This window comes from Carcharhinus amblyrhynchos, chromosome 1 (assembly GCF_965287045.1).
Source record: "Carcharhinus amblyrhynchos chromosome 1, sCarAmb.v2.hapA, whole genome shotgun sequence".
Lineage (NCBI taxonomy): Eukaryota > Metazoa > Chordata > Chondrichthyes > Carcharhiniformes > Carcharhinidae > Carcharhinus > Carcharhinus amblyrhynchos.
This window is the reverse complement of record NC_137324.1, coordinates 99,764,553-99,782,312: the sequence shown is the minus strand read 5'-3', so window position 1 is coordinate 99,782,312 and position 17,760 is coordinate 99,764,553. Positions and strand designations below refer to the sequence as shown.

General features: G+C 42.8%; 1 protein-coding gene across 2 annotated transcripts in view; it reads left to right on the top strand.

The window, feature by feature from the left end:
• The first annotated feature begins 901 nt into the window (after positions 1-901).
• LOC145349914 (PACRG-like protein) overlaps positions 902-17,760 on the top strand; it is a 48,644-nt gene continuing 31,785 nt past the window's right edge. The window contains exons 1-5 of one of the 2 annotated variants that reach the window (XM_080198593.1): positions 902-959; positions 4,808-4,985; positions 5,900-6,066; positions 15,496-15,563; positions 17,408-17,498. In XM_080198593.1, coding sequence (XP_080054719.1) covers positions 5,920-6,066; positions 15,496-15,563; positions 17,408-17,498 — 306 coding nt within the window. In that variant the 5' untranslated portion in view covers positions 902-959; positions 4,808-4,985; positions 5,900-5,919. Of the gene's footprint in view, positions 973-4,807; positions 4,986-5,899; positions 6,067-15,495; positions 15,564-17,407; positions 17,499-17,760 lie in introns of both variants that reach the window. The other variant, XM_080198584.1, reaches the window with a different exon arrangement.

Genomic DNA, 17,760 nt, shown 5'->3' with positions numbered 1-17,760 from the left:
GAAGATGATGAAGTCATTTACAGTCCGGATATTTTCCAATAATGAGAAGTCAACATCTCATATGAAGATTTAAAGTACATTGATATTCTACCTTTTATTCACTTTTCTCTTTACCTCCTTTTCTCATATTGTCATATCTTATTTTCCAGGAATTTGGCTCTGCCAAATCTGTGTCCCAGCAATCACCAACCTTGCTGCATGTTTGCTGCTGTGCCAGGCTTAATACTTAGATAAGTTTACGGCTTCCTTGTATTCTCATCCTTTAAAGGACTCATCAAGGAATTCATTGCTACCTCCTTGTGAGCAGTGAACCCAATCCAGGATGAGGCAGAGCAGCAGCAGAGAATGGGAACAGGAAGCAAATCCTACACTTTGGATCCCACTAACTCATGGAATGGCCTGCCCCATGTACCTTAAGAACTGCGGTCAAAAATTGGCATGTTCAGTCACACCAAGACCCATTGCGACCCTGAGTAGAAGCCATCCTCTGAATGAAGGACAGGGCCAATACTTCTGCAAAGTGCTTTGGGACATTTTATTATGTTAAAGGCGCTATATAAATGCAAGTGGTTGGTGAGAACGACTTGAAGGCAATGCCTCTGAACAGAGCCTAGCACTTAGTGGGAGGAAAGTGACCACATTGGCTAGAATGTGGGGAGGGGATCCAAACTTTCCATCAGAGATATTTACACAACTCTAAACATACTCCAACCAACAACATCATCGCAGACACCCGGACATTGTGGGAGAAATCATTTTCTGATGTTCAGATGAAGCTTAAAAAGTTGTAAAGTCTGAGCTGCTAGAGAGAGAGAAACTCCTGGAGTTACTCCAAAAGCAGAATCGCCAATTCCGACTTCGCGTTTGGTACAAACCGGCGGCTTCCGTACAGAGAGACTGCCTGGCAACGGCGGAGACAGAGGGACCGGGTCAGTGTGTCAGAGCACTTCACCCAGCCGGTAAGGAGAACAGGTAATCATAAACTGGGAGACTGCTTCACACCGGCGGGGAGGAGGGAATAATAGAGAGAAGGCGGCTGCGGCAAAGAAGGCAGAGAGAAGGAGGGAAGTACAAATAGAGATTGTCAGAGAGAGAGAGACTGGCTGACAGCAATGGATAGAGAGAGGGGGTAAAAGTGGAGAGGGGGGAAGGTGGGAGGGGAATGTTTCAGTAATTGAAATGAAAACGGGTCAGAAGAAAGAAGGTCGGTAGAGAAGGACTTAACATCAGAGTTGATTTGAGAAATTTCTAATTGAGTAATTTCTGTATAAAACCCTGTTCTCCTTCACCTCCTCCCAATTTTAGTGTTTAGTTTAAATCACAGTGAAGTGTGTTTCAATCATTGAAAAGATAGGTTTCTTTGGCTGTATTTTGACAATATTTTCATTTTTTAAAAAAATCTTCTGATTGAAGTATATTGCAGTTTTGCTGCTGGAGAGTATTTAGGACTTGCAGTCTCCTACCCGTGTCTTTTTCCCTTTTATGTAGATCCCATCCTTGCTTCATTAAGTTCAAGGGTGCAGACTTGAATGCATTTCACCCACAAATGTTTAGCTCATTGGCCGATCTGGCTGGATGCATCGTGCTCTGCTCTTCTCTTCCAAAACTGCTCACTATTTCCAGGATCAATCAGAAATGCAAGGGCAATCCAACTTTTTTTTTCTATTGCTCACTGCCTTCTTGAACTTCCTGCCTCTGTCCCGTTCATTTTCACCTTCTTAAAGCTTACAAAGCTCATGATTTTTTTTGTTATCAAAATTGAGACCATTTGTTTTGCTGTCTCAAACCTCTTCAAGCCAGTTCTGCTCTGCTCCAACCCTGCAACTTTCTCTCATTTTTCTCCTATCTTGTCTCATGCTCTCTCCAAGCTTATCTTATGTCTGAGGCCCATCTTCTGTTTTATTGATCCTATTCTCTCTAAAGAATGACCACTTAATTTCCTTTCCTCCATTCTATTTGATGATGTACACTGTTCCCTCACCTCAGATAAAACCCACCCTGACCCTTTGCAAATATTGTCCTATCTCTAATCTCTATTTGCTTTCCCAAATCCCTGCTTGTTCTTCTGTGATTCCATTTTTAAATATTTACATTCATATTTCTGAGCCTTCCCCTTCAGAATTGAAATGACACTAAAAGTTACAAATTACATCTAGTGTGTCTGGCTATGGTGCACTATCCCTCATCTTTCTCAACCTCTCTGCGACCTTGACATGATTGACAGCACTATACTCCTCAAACACTTTTCTGTTGGCCAGTTGAATAGGGCTCCCCTTTCCGGTTCCATTCTTATCATTTGCAGCAAGTCCCATTCACCTATGACACCTGTGCTCATGATCTACATTGGTCAACTACTGCAAAAATTTAATGATTCTGATCCTCATCTCTATGGCCTTATTTCTCTTTAACTTAGAAACTTCTCTAGCCCTTGATTTTTATGAAGTCCCCATTTCCATCACATATTATTGAGCAGCCTTGCCTTCAGCTGCCTTGGCCTTAAATGTCCCTGTCTCTACATCTCTCTCCAGACTTTAGGTCCTTCCTCAAAACATAGCTCTCTGACCACCTAATGTTCATCTTCAATATATTCCTTTGAAGCGCAATGGTTAGCACTGCTGCCTTACAGCCCCAAGGACCTGAGTTTAATTCTGGCCTCGGGTAACTCTCGTATGGTGTTTGTACATTCTTCCTGTGACTATGTGGGTTTCCTCCAGGTGCTTTGGTTTCTTCCCACAGTCCAAAGATGTGCAGGTTATTGGTCTATTGCGTTTGTTGCTTCCAATGTGACCTACTCCATATCGGAGAGACCAAACGCAGACTGGGTGATGGGTTTGCTGAATACCTTTGATCCGTTTGCAGGCAGAAGCCAGACCTTCCTGTCGCTTGCCACTTCAACATACCACCCTGCTCTCCTGCCCACATGTCCGTCCTCGTCCTTTTGCAATATTCTAGCGAACCCCAACACAAACTGGAGGAACAGCACCTTGTCTTCCGATTGGGTACTTTATAGCCTTTCAGAGTTAACATCGAGTTCAATAACTTTGGAGCATGAAGTCTCCCGTCCAGCTTCACCCCATTTCCATTTATTTTTAAATTTCATTTTGTTTCAGCTTATCACCCTTCTTTCTCATTTCTCCATTCCAACTCTCCTTTTTGCTCACAGAGCCCCCCAACCCCACACACCCTGCCCCCACCTCCCAAAAACTCCTTCAGGGCTCAGGCAGCCCCTTAACCATTTGTACCTCTGATCACTTAATGGGCACTTTTAGCATCTTCTCAGCCTCCTGTATCCTCATTTACATTCCCTTTATTCATTCCATCCCCCACCCCCAATCCTCATAGTGTAAATTTGCTGATTCTCTTTGCTCTCAGCTCTGATGAAGGGTCATCTAGATTCAAAACATTGGCTCTATTCTCTCTCCACGGATGCTGTCAGACTAAAGATGTACAGGTTAGGTGGATTGGCCATCTAAATTGCCTCTGTGTCAGGGGGACTAGCTAGGATAAATTAATAGGACTGTGGGAATAGGGCCTAGGTGGATTGTGGTTGGTGCAGAGTCGATGGGCCGAATGGCCTCCTTCTGCACTGTAGAATTTTATAATACCTGCTGAGATTTTCCAGCATTTTCTGTTTTTGTTGTATGTGCGGGTTAAGTTGATCAGCCATGCTAAGTTGACCGTTAAGATTTAGGGGAATTAGCAGAGTAAATATCTCGGGTTATAGGGATAGGGTGGGATTATTGTCAGTGGGCTGAATGGCCTCCTCCTGCACTGTAGGCATTCTATGATCTGTATTAATCCATGTGGTTGTTTATTGGGAGCTTTTTAAGGAACAGTACATCATTTATCCATGTGATGGCATCAAAACTCAAAATGTAATCCTCCAGCCTTTTTGTGACAAACCTTTTATTTGTAGAAAGCATTATAAGGAAGGCAAAACAATGAATGGGAAACTCCAGCACTATATCTTTCTAGGCCTCTATAGGGAGCATATAATGTGTTTTTATTCTTCATCTTGCTTTTAAAGAATTGTGCCTTTTGAAATCATGAGGGAATTATTTGGCAGTCATTTGAGGGACAATTGTGCATTTATTCTCACCTCTTTGGTATTTACAATTTTAATGCTTTTTAAAGATGCTCACATATCAAAGGAGGTAGTATTTTGAAGCAATACTTGGCCTTTGTAGCAATGTGTTCTTTATAAAAAGATCTAATAGCAGTGTGGGACTGACTTCCCAAAAGATCTAGCAGTAGTTGTGGACAATCAATTTTCTTTCCTTATATAAGGATTCCCTTACACAAAAAACCTAACCAAATAGGAACAGGAATAGGCCATTCAGCCCTTTGAACCTGCATCGCCATTTAATGAGATCATGGCTAACCTACTTCCAATATCATTTTCCTGCACTATCTCCAGATCCTTGATGCTTTTAATATGTAGAAATCTCTCGATTTCAATCTTGAACACATGTGTTACAATGCTGATAACCAGAAATTTGAGGAATTTCAAATCTAATGATTTATTGACTCTTCAATTTAGCTTGATTCTTTCATGTCAACTTTGAATAACTTTGACACTCTGTTTGAACTTTTGGCAGATGATTTAATTTGAGAACTTGATTGATGTTCTATTACTCTTTTCAAAACAATAAATGAGGCCATGTATCGGAGTGAAGGTGGTTCTATGTGCTAGAACCTCTGCCTTTGAATCATTTAGATTACAGGACTATTGCATGACATTGTCAGCAATAGAAAGACAAATATATATCTAGTTATTTCAACTTGTAATTTACATTTTATTTTCCAGCTGCTGGATCTTTCTACATGCCTGTGGAAGATCTTTTGGGTCAGTGATCTGTAGACAAGAGCTGAATTTGCAATCTCCTTGTGCCCAGCAGTGTGACAGTCGCATTTACTATATTGTTTCGGTTCCACTGCCTCTACAGAACAAAGGAAAGTAGGGTGGAGACAGCATTGCCCCTGAGGTTAGTGATGAAGTTAGCAATAATGAAATAACATACATACAACAGCAATTTGAGCAACATTTTTAAGACAAGGAAGTGGATTTTACTTTGGCAGGTATGTGACAGGCAGCGCAGGATTATTCTCATGCAGTGTCACGATGCTGCTAACCTGTTCAAGTTTCCTTAGAAAGTTTCCTGATTAGGTATTACTGTATCTATCCCAAATACACAATGTAGCAGCATTGCCTATTGGCTTACCACCATTGAAGAGAGAGGAATTCAGTAATGTTTAAAGGAGCATGCATTTTTCAACAGAGAAAAGCAGAAGGTGGCAAGGGAGGGGGTGGGGGGGGGGGGGGGGGTGGGGGGGAGGGGTGGTGGGGGGGCGGGGGGAGGGGTGGTGGGGGGGCGGGGGGAGGGGTGGTGGGGGGGGTGGGGGTGGGGTTGGTATATAGAAATAGTGAATGCAAAATCCTACCACATAGTACAGTAAAGGGTACATGGCCACAAGTTGATGAACTGGAGTGTCAGCATTGTTTCACTTGTCCATCTTGTAAAAATGATACAGATGTGACGTGCTTTTTAGATGTCATAACCAACTGCAGGGATTTGATGCTCCAAACATGTGAATAAATTTTCCTGTTCTTTGTCCTCCCTCTCTCGGAGCAATTTTAAATTGATGACTACTTGTCACCACCTCCCCAGGCATTTGAAATGATCTTTCACAAAAAGACTGATTTTGCTGTATTAATGCTTCCTGAAATCACAAAGTTATCTTAAAGGTCATTTGGAAAAGTTTATATCCCTTTTGGCTCAGCATTGCCTGACTAATGGAGAGCATTCCATTCACCTGCTGCAGGTACAGAGGACAACAAGTAAGAGGAGGAGATTGCTTTTCTTTAGAATAAGTAGACAATTTTTTCTTCTTCATGCAGTTGGAAGTTATGTGAAAAGAATGTCGTTGTCAGCATCTCGTGAGAAGTCTAAAATTGAAACACAGAGAAAGAAGACATCAGAGCCAGCAACAAGTAACCTTACCACTGCCACTGTTAAACCATATCCAAGGCCTAGTGACCGGCTAAACCCAAAAACCATCAATCCAGTAAGTTTCCACAAGTTTCCATTGGCTCTTATCAGAGGCTGGCCTTAATTTCCATCTATTGCTGATGAAGGGCTGAAAGGATATGGGAGGAAGCGGGGGGAATCAGGATATTGAATTCGATGATCGACAATGATCAAGATGAATGGTGGAGCAGGCTTGAAGGGCCCAGCGGCCTGCTCCTGCTTTTAGTTTCTTTGTTTCTAAGTTCAAACTGGCAAGTGCGGTGCTCTCGATGTTGACGTAGTTTGTCACACTTAATGAATGAGCTGGGGGGCTATATAAGTAAGTAAGTTCTTGTAAGAAAACTAGAGTTTCATATCTTGACAAATTTATGCTGAGGAATCAGAGGAAAGCTTACTAAGGGACCGTATGGGCTTTTACCTCCCTGTATAACTCGAGGAATGAATGATTCCTGACTCAGTTTGCCAAACCATCTTGCAGTAACCAGATTAGATTGAACAAAATAAAAACAAAAAAATGCTGGAAATAGTCATCAAGTGTGGCAGCACTTGTGAAGAGAGACACAAAGTTAACAAGCTGACTTCTACTGGCTCTCTGTTGATGAGGTTGGAGACAAGAAGATAGGGAAGATAACGGTGGGAACAGTGCCCCGACACATTCCTGCCATCAGAGAAGTTTCTCAAGAGACCTGGGAAGTGGATTGGTTTCCCGTTCCTAAGCGATGGGATCCAGTTATTGTTAAAACTCCATTAGGGATATGCTCTGTTAGCTCAGAGTGCCCTCCTGTCACATGCGTGGAGCTCACCAGCTCAACAGAGGAAGCTTTCCTACAGCAGATTGGGGACTATTGGAGCCTGATGCTGCAGATTGGGCTGTGAACATAAAGAACTGAAACAGGGTCCAATCCATTGCAGGGGCTTCGCCTCCATTCATTTATACCTGTCAGCTTGGATCCTTTCTATTTTCTCATTGCTGTGTAGGCCAGTGAAGGTGCTTTCACGTTGAGGCAGCCTGTGGTCCCCAACCTCTCTCAATTAAGGTTGCAGATCTGCAAGCCCTCTGAGCTGGCAGCATTGAGAGCTTGCCCACTGTCCTTAATTGGAAAGCAAGCACTGAAGTGACCAAATAAGGATCTGCCTCTGGGATTGTTTTCTCTGCCGGTCACGGTCTGGCAGTACAGGCTCAGAACCCCTCAAAACCTAAATGAGGGCCTTGAAACATGCTATAAAATCCCCACAATGCAGAAGGAGGCTATTCGGCCCATCAAGTCTGCATCGACTACAATCCCACTCAGGCCCTATCCCCATAATGTCATTCATTTACCCTGTCTACTGCCCCTGACACAACGGGGCAATTTAGCATGGCCAATCCATCTAACCTGCACATCTTTGGACCGTGGGAGGAAACCAAAGCACCTGGACAAAACCTACACAAACATGGGGAGAATGTGTGGAGTTTGCACAGTCACCCAAGCCAGGAATTGAACCCGGGTCCCTGGCTTTGTGAGGCAGCGATGCTAGTCATTGTACCATCATGCCGCCCCAAATGTTTTGGGTTTGTGACTGGTTTCTCCCCAAGCTGCTGCCAAACCTTTTGAGTATATCCAACATTTTTCATTTTTATTTCAGCTTTTCAGAATTCACATGATTTTGGATTGATGTGAATTTAATTTAGTACCTTTTGAATAGTTTACTCTCACTGCTGAGTGAGTGAATTAATTCTTTCTTGTCAAATCATGAAGAAAGAAACCAGATCACAAATCATATTCTAAATAATGTATCAGTCGCAAATCTCAGCTTAAAATTAAGGCTTGACACATAGATGGTTAATAGTCACATATCAGTGCAACTAGAGTTACCTACAAGCTGAAGGACAAATCATTCATGGACAATGTTACTTAAAACAAGTTGTAGTTCAGTGTAGCACTGTAAAGCTAAAGTTTATTTATTAGTCACAAATAAGGCTTACATTAATGCTGCAAAGAAGTTACTGTGAAATTCCCTTAGCCGCCACACTCCAGCGCCTTTCAAGTCAATGCACCTAACCAGCGCATCTTTCAGACTGTGAGAGGAAACCAGAGCACTCGGAGGAAGCGCACACAGACACGGGGGGAAGAACATGCAAGCTCCACACAGGTTCGATTCCCTGGCCTGTGCAGCAGCAATGCTTACCACTGTGCCACCCACTCATGGTTAATGGGCAATAATTAGCAGCACTGATGGACATGGGCTCCAAAGTAATAAATTAATGAGATTTCTTTGAGTAGTCCCTTAAGGTGACAAATTAATAGTATTATTAACAGTCTATCCACTAGCTGAAATCTAGGTTTGTAATAAGCCATGCTCAAAATTAGCAAGGTTGTTTTAACCTTCCTCCCTTGGATTGGAGGCTTTATCTTCTGGAATGTGGAATTGGTGTAGCGCCTTGTGCCAGAGCTGTCTTTTCCACTTAAATGTGTTTTGACTGAACACACCTTGCAGCTTGAGTGATGATCTCTGAGCTGATTTTGCTTTCAACTTTCTTGATCTCAGACTATTTATAATTAAATGATGCATTTAACATTACCTGAATGGTTGGTGTAGCATGCCAAGCTAACTGACTGTTTCATTGCTTACCCTGATGTGCAGTACTTGTAAGGACAGCTTTGTGCATTTGCTCGTAAAAGTTTTCTTAAAGAATAAAGAAAGCCTAAGTGAACCAGGGCTACTTTTCCAGAAACATAGAGTTTGCTCTCTAGAAAAAAATACTGCCATCTTTGTATTATAGCTACTAATACTGACTATAAATCTCTAATACTGATCGATCTGATGGTTACAGTATCCTCTATTTTTATATCTTAGTTTTGCCAAGGAGTGCTCCTATATTCACTTACCCAACACGGATGACAAGTATGCCAGAAACATGGAAACTAGGTGCAGGAGTGTGTGATTTGGCCCTTCGAGCCTGCTCCTTTTTGCTCTTTTTGTTTCAATTGAGTCTGAAATATAAAGAACAGAATTTTTAGATCCCAGTGTTTGTGGGAATGACACAGACTGGAGCTAAAAGTAGCTGCTCCAGCCAGCTATTTATCACCATTTCTTCTGCCTGTGATTTTCCTCAGATGGGAGAAAAATGGGACCTGGCAATCCATCTGATTTGGGAATGAGGCCAATTAATCCTGTTGAAGGGCTCATGGAAGGCTTTTTTGGCTCTTTGGTGGGGTTGCATGCTGGGTCAGGGACATACCAGGTGCAAGGACACAATAATCCACTGATGATCAAGCCAAGGCTGTGTTATGACATTAGGGGCCCATCAAAGGGAGTATGGCTGAGAGGGGCACTTAGGTGTACAGAAGTTGCAGGTAGACTGATTTGTTTGCAGAGCAAGGGCTTTACAGGGAATAAGAGGAGAGGGGAGGGGGTGGGTAAGGCTTTTTAGTGGCAATGACTCAACCTCAGCTACAGAGCCTCAGGGATGAAGAGGGCAGTGGAGAGTTACGAGGGGAAGGCAGATAATGGAGCCATGACCTTCAGCTACCCAGACATGTTAAGAGTACTAGTGCCAAAGGAGATTGTACCAGACAGATGATCACAGATTTGTGCCCTCATGATGGAAGACCCCATCTCACTTCTTTTCATGCCCTGCATTGTGTCATTGTGATCTTCAGTTTCTTCACCCCGGGCTCCTTCTGAGGATCAGCTGCAGACTTTGCTGGCATCATGTCTCATTAAAGTCCTGTTTGTGAAAGCTGGTCTACATTCATTTCATGACAGACACCCTTGTGGGTGCAAAGTGCATTTTCCACCATCATGGGATTCTCTTTGGTGCAGTGGGTTATTAAATTGCACCCATTTAACCATTGAGTCATTGACTGACCAGCCAGTGTGGTTCATCAATAGGAAGATTTCCATTACCTCATTGCTAAACTGATCTGTGACAACGAAAGGAGCTTCCAGCTTGTGTGCACTCACTTTCCTGGAAGCTGCTGCAACTCCAGTCCTTGGAAGTACACATTGCCACAGTTCTTCATTCAATCCCCAAACTTTGTGGATGGATTTAAGAGGACAAAGGTTATCTCTTGAAGGGATGGCTAGTAAAGGGTTAATGACTCTGTGAGACAGGTCAAAGATCCTAAACTGAAGTTAGCTGCTCACAAGGACTGCCATTGAGCAAGCCGTTGAAATTCTCAATGTGGTTCTGCTGCCTGGACTGGTTGAGTGTTGCCTTAAAGTACACTCCTGCAAGAATCTTGCGCATTCTCTGCTGTGGTCCCCATAAACTTGTCCTCCAAGTGGTGTGGACTTTGAAGAGGGTAAATCACTGGAACACCATAGCCCATAGGAGGGTACAGAACTCGGGTGTCCATTGAAGTGGCTGACCCTGGTGTGGGATTCTATTCCTGTCAGGATGCTGTCAGTGACAGATCATCTGAGCTAGACATGTTTTTAGCAGATCCCTAGTAAGCCGGGGGACAACATGATCTGGAACTCACTTTGAGCTGCCTGTGAGAGCACTTCCACTAAAGGTACAGCCTGGAACAGATTCACTCTTGTCACCAATGAGTGGAAGCCCACGTAAGGCATCGTGTCGATATTTACAGATGTTCAAATGCACAATTACAGTTGAGGCAAACTCCAGTAACCCATTCAGTGCTCCACTCAATGCAGTAGCCTCTGCTCGCAACCACTTCTGTGTGTGCTCCCTTTGTGGCCATGGATGAGGTGAAGGCAGCCTAATAGGTAGTCTTTGCTTGCGGTAAGATGCACATGGTTGTTGTCCTTACTATGTGCCAATGGGAGCACCACCAAAGGCCACTGCACCTGCTTCAATACAGGGGCAGCCTCTGTCTCTGGGCTTGCTGCATTGGTCCCTCAGGCAGAGAACCAAGGAATCAAATTATCAAGCCCCATGAGGGAGGCAACCATGTCCCCTCCATATGCCTTAGACCCTGGTTGGCACTCTGGCTGGAGGGGATCATTATTTGGCTCGCAACTGGCATCCACTCCAAACATCTGTTCCATAATACTACTGACTGGTCCATGATACAGAACGAGGCCTGTGTTATGTGAATTTCAATGCACTGCTTCTGCAGACACTTAAGAGTGTGCCTGCTCATGGGTGTTCATATGGTGAAAATGGCTATTCTCTCAATGGTGGAACACATGTTCAAAGCCCTGAGCCATGGCAGTGCACATACAATGAAATGGACTTCTCCATTCTCAACTCATGTCTTGGAGAATTTTTTTAAAAGGTTTATTTATTAGTGTCACAATTAGCTTATATTAACACTGCAATGAAGTTATTATGAAAATCCCCTAGTCGCCACACTCTGGCCCTTGTCTGGGTACATGGAGAGAGAATTTAGCATGGCCAATGCACCCAACCAGCATGTCTTTTGGATTGTGGGGGGAAACCAGAGCATCCGGAGAAAACCCACGCTGATGCAGGAGAACGTGCAGATTCTGCACAGTGACCCAAGCTGGAAATTGAACTTGGGTCTCTGGTGCCATGAGGCAGCAGTGCTAACCAGTGTGCCACTGTCTGACATGTAGGAGCATCTGTTCCTGCTGGTCGAAGTAGAGCCTCCTTTCTTGTGATTCTCAATGCCCTGGATCTGTGCACTGTTGAGCACGGTTATATCTATCGTCTGTCCTCTGAGTGGGCTACCCACAGCTGTCTCTTTTCCTCTCCCCTCCTCTGGCTCATATGTGATGTGCTCTTCACTGGTGTCAATCTGTCCAATCATGCAGAAGAACTCAGCAATTTGAATGTATGTAGAGTTTGCTTGTAGATGTGACTCTTTGCTCCCCCGGTTTCTTCCGAAAGCCCCAGTGCGATTGCAGGACTCTGGCATTCTTCCTCCATGTCACAACCTGTAGGAGACACAAGACGTGAGAACTAGCGTTTGACAGCAGAAGCAGGACTGGATGGTAAGCCTGCCCTTTCCCCAGTTGAGGCCCTTAAGTAGCCAATTAATGACGACTCCAGGGTTATTTCTCATCTTGCCTCAAATTACAGGCTGGCTGGTGGATGACAGCTTGGGGGGAACCTGTAAATGAGGAAAGGGTGGTATGGGCAGGGGCAGGGGGTCGGTTGTGGGGGGGAGGGGAGAGGGGTGGGGGTGGGGGCTCCAACAGAAGCACCCTTCTGAAAGGGGGCACCTTCCCTATTAGGCTTTGTCACCATCTGGATACCAAGACGAACTTGTGGCATGTCAGTGGTGTTTTCACGCTGGTGGTATTAAGATTGACCTGCTGGAGGAAACTGGCTGTTATTGAACATAAGAACATAAGAAATAGGAGCAGGAGTAGGCCATCTAGCCCTTCGAGCCTGCCCCGCCATTCAATAAGATCATGGCTGATCTGTCGCTGCTCAGTTCCACTTTCCCGCCCTCTCCCCATAACCCTTAATCCCCTCTCCTATCAAAAACCCATCAACCCGCTTCTTAAAAATATTTAGCGAGGCAGCCTCCACCACTTCAACGGGCAGAGAATTCCAGAGATTCACCACCCTTTGAGTGAAGAAGTTCCTCCTCAACTCCGTTCTAAACCGCCTCCCCTTTTATCTTGAGGCTGTGCCCCCTAGTCCTACTGTCTTTTTTGAGCGGGAAGAGTCTTTCCACCTCTATCCTATCCATCCCATTCATCATCTTATACGTCTCAATGAGATCTCCTCTCATTCTTCTAAACTCTAACGAGTACAAGCCCAGTTTATTCAGCCTCTCCTCATAGCTCAACCCTCTCAACTCCGGTATCAGCCTAGTAAACCTCCTCTGCACTCCCTCCAAGGCCAAAATATCTTTGCGCAGGTGCGGCGCCCAAAACTGCACACAGTACTCCAGTTGCGGCCTCACCAATGCCCTATACAGCTGCAGCAAGACCTCCCTACTTTTATATTCAATCCCCCTCGCTATGAAGGCCAGCATCCCATTCGCCTTCCTGACCACCTGTTGCACCTGCAAGCTGGGTTTTTGCGACTCATGCACAAGGACCCCGAGGTCCCTCTGCACCGTCGCCTGCTGCAGTTTTTCGCCCTGTAAGTAATAGTCCTTCCTACCATTCTTCCTACCAAAGTGGACCACCTCACACTTGCCAACATTAAATTCCATTTGCCATTTCCTGGCCCATTCGCCCAGCCTATCTAGATCCTTCTGCAGACTCTCCACACCCTCCGCACAATTTGCCGTTCCCCCAATCTTGGTGTCATCAGCAAATTTCGACACTCTACACTCGGTTCCCTCCTCCAGATCATCTATATAAATGGTAAAAAGCTGAGGCCCCAGCACCGACCCCTGGGGCACTCCACTAGTCACCATCCGCCAATCTGAATAGCACCCGTTGACCCCCACTCTCTGCCTCCTATTTGACAACCAATCCTCTATCCACGCTAACACCCTACCCCCAACTCCATGTCCCTCGACCTTCTGCAATAACCTCTTGTGAGGCACTTTGTCAAACGCCTTCTGAAAATCTAGAAAGACCACATCCACCGGCTCTCCTCTATCCACCGCCCTAGACACATCCTCATAGAACTCCAGTAAATTTGTCAGACACGACTTCCCTTTAATGAAACCGTGCTGCGTCTGCTCTATCAAGCAATTCCCTTCAAGATGCCTCGCAATTTCCTCCTTAATGACCTTAATTAATTAATTATTAATTCCTTAATTAATTCCTCCTTAATTAACCTTGTGATGTGACTTAGCAGAAGCCAAATGCCGCAATCTGACCATATGCAAGGAGAGTTTCTCGGATTTATTAGTAGCATTTGGTCCATTCAAATGAAACAGTGCTTTTCTAGACTTTCTAATGGTATCAGTTTTGTTCTTCAAAATTTTTGTGGAGAAATTAGAATGCAAATTGCTGCCATTCTCTCCCTCTTTGGAAGGTGTGAAAGAATTGTTGATTGATCTTTGTCAATTTAAAGAAAAATGCATTTTATTAAAGTAGCCTTCTGTTTGTTTACTACTCTGGAGAGACTCAGGAGTAATACTTGCATATTTGTTTATGCAGCTGTCAGATTTATTTCTGCCAAACCCCAGCTTCCCTCCTGATCATTGTCAAATTGCAATCATCGTCACTGCTGTAACCTCCAGGGCCTCCACCTCTGCTGCCAAAATCCAGCTGAATATCAGATACCTCCTTCTAACCTGCTCAACATTGGCCCAAATTCTGCTGGCAAAATTATGGTGGATTAATAGCGTTCATTTGTTTTTACAGTGTAAAATATCCATTAACCCGTGGTTCAGAAGTGATGGATACCCACGAAGTATGAATCACAAGTTATTGATTTGCGCTCCTCTGTCTTCAGCCGCACAGAAATAGCGGCTTGCCCTCCATTTGTCCAAGTTGTTCATGAAATTGCTGCATTAGTGCATTAATTACCAATTAAACTCCCTGCAGAACAATCGGGGCAGTATCTTTTTACTTACAACATAAATGCAAATGCCTCTCAGCTTCTTATTTCCTCCAGGTAAATAAGTTGAAATATAATTCTAAAAATCTTTTTTTTTTGTCTCTCTTGTCTTTTTTAATCCCATTGTTCTTCCCTTTTATTATTTATTCTTCACCTAGTTTGGCTAATTTCTTCTCCATCACTTCTCTGTTCCTTTCTCAGTCCATTAATCTCATTGATTAAGGAGATAGACCATTGTTCACCAACATCCCAAATGCTCCCTTGCCTTTGTAAAAACCATTATCCGCTTGCAATTCAAGCAACTTGTGGGGCAAAAGCTTTTAGAACTGACAGGTAAGAGTAAAAGTCTGACCAGCAGAGCATGAGATGCTCCATGCTAACAAAACCTGGGCCAATGTATATTAGTGACCTGTTGCTATAAAAATAGTATGTCCTCTGACCCACCTTAGGAGATGTCATGAAAGATAGAGAAAGATACATATATAAAGTTCTTAATAACCAGTTATCTGGACTTTATTCAGTTTGTTTTGCGGGAGACGTTGTGATGCTGTCTTAGCTGTATATTGAGGGCATTTGTGGCAGTATCCAGTATAATAACTCACATTATGGCTGAAATTTTCTGGCTATTCTCACTGGCAGGATTATCTGATTCCGCTGATGGCAAACTCCCTTTGCAGGTTTTCTGACTGGGAGGTGGAATGGGGGTTTTGACAGTGGTAGCATCAGAAGATTCCACTGCCGGCCAATGGCAGGCTGCCTCCGCCGCCACGAAACATGTCATGGGAGCTCACAGAAAATACTGCCTTATGTGCATGACAGAAAGGTCTGAAGTTAACGGACAGAATCTTCTGGCCATTCATGCTGACAGGATTCTCTGATCCCACTGCTATAAACGGAGTTTTGGCTGAGTGCTAATATCTCAGTCCTCACTTGCAGCAGCGGCGGGACATGAGCGGTTGGAAGATCTGCCCAACACCTTTCAAGTAGCTACATTGTGTACCATTTTGTATTGTGTTGGACGTGGGCTTTGTTGTAATGACTCTGATATGACATGTTTCAATGAACTCTTTCTTTCAGTTCAGCGACCCGTTGAGTCAACAATCTGTATTTGCTGCAGCATATACTAAAAGAGAGATTCCCTGCAGGTAATGCTTGAAAAATAATAATCAATTCTTAGTACTGATTGCAGGTGCCATTTAATAGAGAATTGAATATAACATCAGAATTCACTTAAAAATAAATTATTGCATAATTTCTTAGTTGCTTTTATTTTGTATAACGTCTGCTTTTAATTTTATAGATTTGTTTTAATGTAATTTTGTGTAATGATGAAAATAACTTATAGCAATATTGTTGCATTGTATCAAAAATTAAGTAACAGTGAGTTATGAGTGTACACTTGGAAAATTTTACTAATTTATTTAGTTGATAATGTCAATGCTGTCTGAAACATCTAGTCTATTGAAATTTGCGCATTTTAATTCTGTCATGAAGGGAATGCAGGAGGGTGATAACATTTAGAGAAAATATAAGTGTAGCTATCTATGAAATATCAATTTGATATTTTCATCAAATGACAATGAACTGTAATCACTATTATTGTTTTGCAATGATATTGGTCACAGGCAGTTCGAAGAAGGAACTAAATGGTAGATTTTATTAAAACGTACTGCTGACATGGAAGTTCACTGGAATTTTTCATTGTTAATTTGTAATGCATATCCTCTAATTGATGTCTATATGCTTGTAGATTGGTTGAAACATAATCCAAGAAGTTATATTATGTAACCAAAGTAAAATATTGATCAGATTTTCTTATTGCATAATAAGCTTGGACGTCCAATAGTGACCCTGTGTTATGTCACTGCATACATATATTGCACTTAGCACTGGATAGAGGATTTGGCATATCCTGAAATGAATAAATTCTATAAAAATGGCACTACATAGAGTATATCAATTCCCTGGGGACAGGTAGCATCACAGGCTGTTGCCTAAGCGACCTATGTGCATTCTTCAATTATACCAATAAGAATCACTGCATGCCACCAAAGCAGTGACCTACAGCATAATAATCTCTGAAATTTGCTTGTGTTAGTTAGTGTGTACTGCACATTCATTTCCTAGGGTGGCCTCTGAACATTGATGAAAACACATGATGTTTATTCAGTCACTGACATTCAAAGAAATAAATTTGATAAAATATTGGCATTTCATCTTTGGCATGAAATACTTCCCAGAGTATTGATGTAAAAATCTCAACAGCTGCAAAACACTCAACTGGGAGGACAACTTACAGAGGTGGAGAGTCTGCAACATAAAACTGTACACAATTTGGTGGTAATGGCCACTGATTTTGAATCCCTACTTAGAAGTGAAAGGCAAATGTCGTAGTTGGCCATTGTCACAAGTTGGAGGCAAACTAACTGATGTGTATAATATGGATGGGATGTTATTCTGTTTGCCATGTTAACCCTGACAGATTCAAGTGAAGAATGTGTTTTATTTCTCAGTATGAATGAGCATACAAATTTAGAAAACTAAAATTTAAGGACAGTAAACACTAGAAATTTACCATATTGATAATCGGTGGTACATGTGGATAGACCAATTTTTTTAACAGATGTTTAAAAGATAAATGTGTGCCAATGGCACTGCATTCACAACAATTAAATATGAAAATCATAAAAGTGATTTCTTTTTTTCTCCACTTTGTAAATTGTAGTAATTTATGAAGACATCCGAAGTAGTCTCCACTAGTACTCAGAGACTACCCTTGCTGAAATCATCTCATGGCTATTTGTGGAATATTATTCTGCATAAAATGGTTCTTACTTTGAACCATAAAACAACAGTTATAGAAGTGATTATTGTATGAAGTACTTTGAGGGAGTTTGGTGTGATGGATTACAGTACTTATCTATTGTGATGGTATTTAAAATCTAAATCTTTCAGATATTATTGATTCATGTGCACCTTTTTCCACCAGGTTGTTTCATGGTTCAGTAAGCCATAGACTCCAGTGGGATCAGCCACCAGAGACCATTTGCTTTGACCCTCTTCTAACTATCTTAGCAGAGGTGAGACTGGCCCAATTTCACTAAGCCTTTATTCTCTACTTTATTGAACCATTTGGGTTCCAGCATTGATTTCTGTCACACTCCATTCAGCCTGATACTTCAGTAACTAGTACCTGATCCTTTTTCAGCCATATCCTAGGAGATAGATATATTTTTAATTAAAAATAAAGGGATAAGGGTGGGCGGTATGGTGGCATAGTGGTTAGCACTGTGCCTCTCAGAGTCAGGGACCCAGTTGGATTCCTGGCTTGGTTCACTGTCT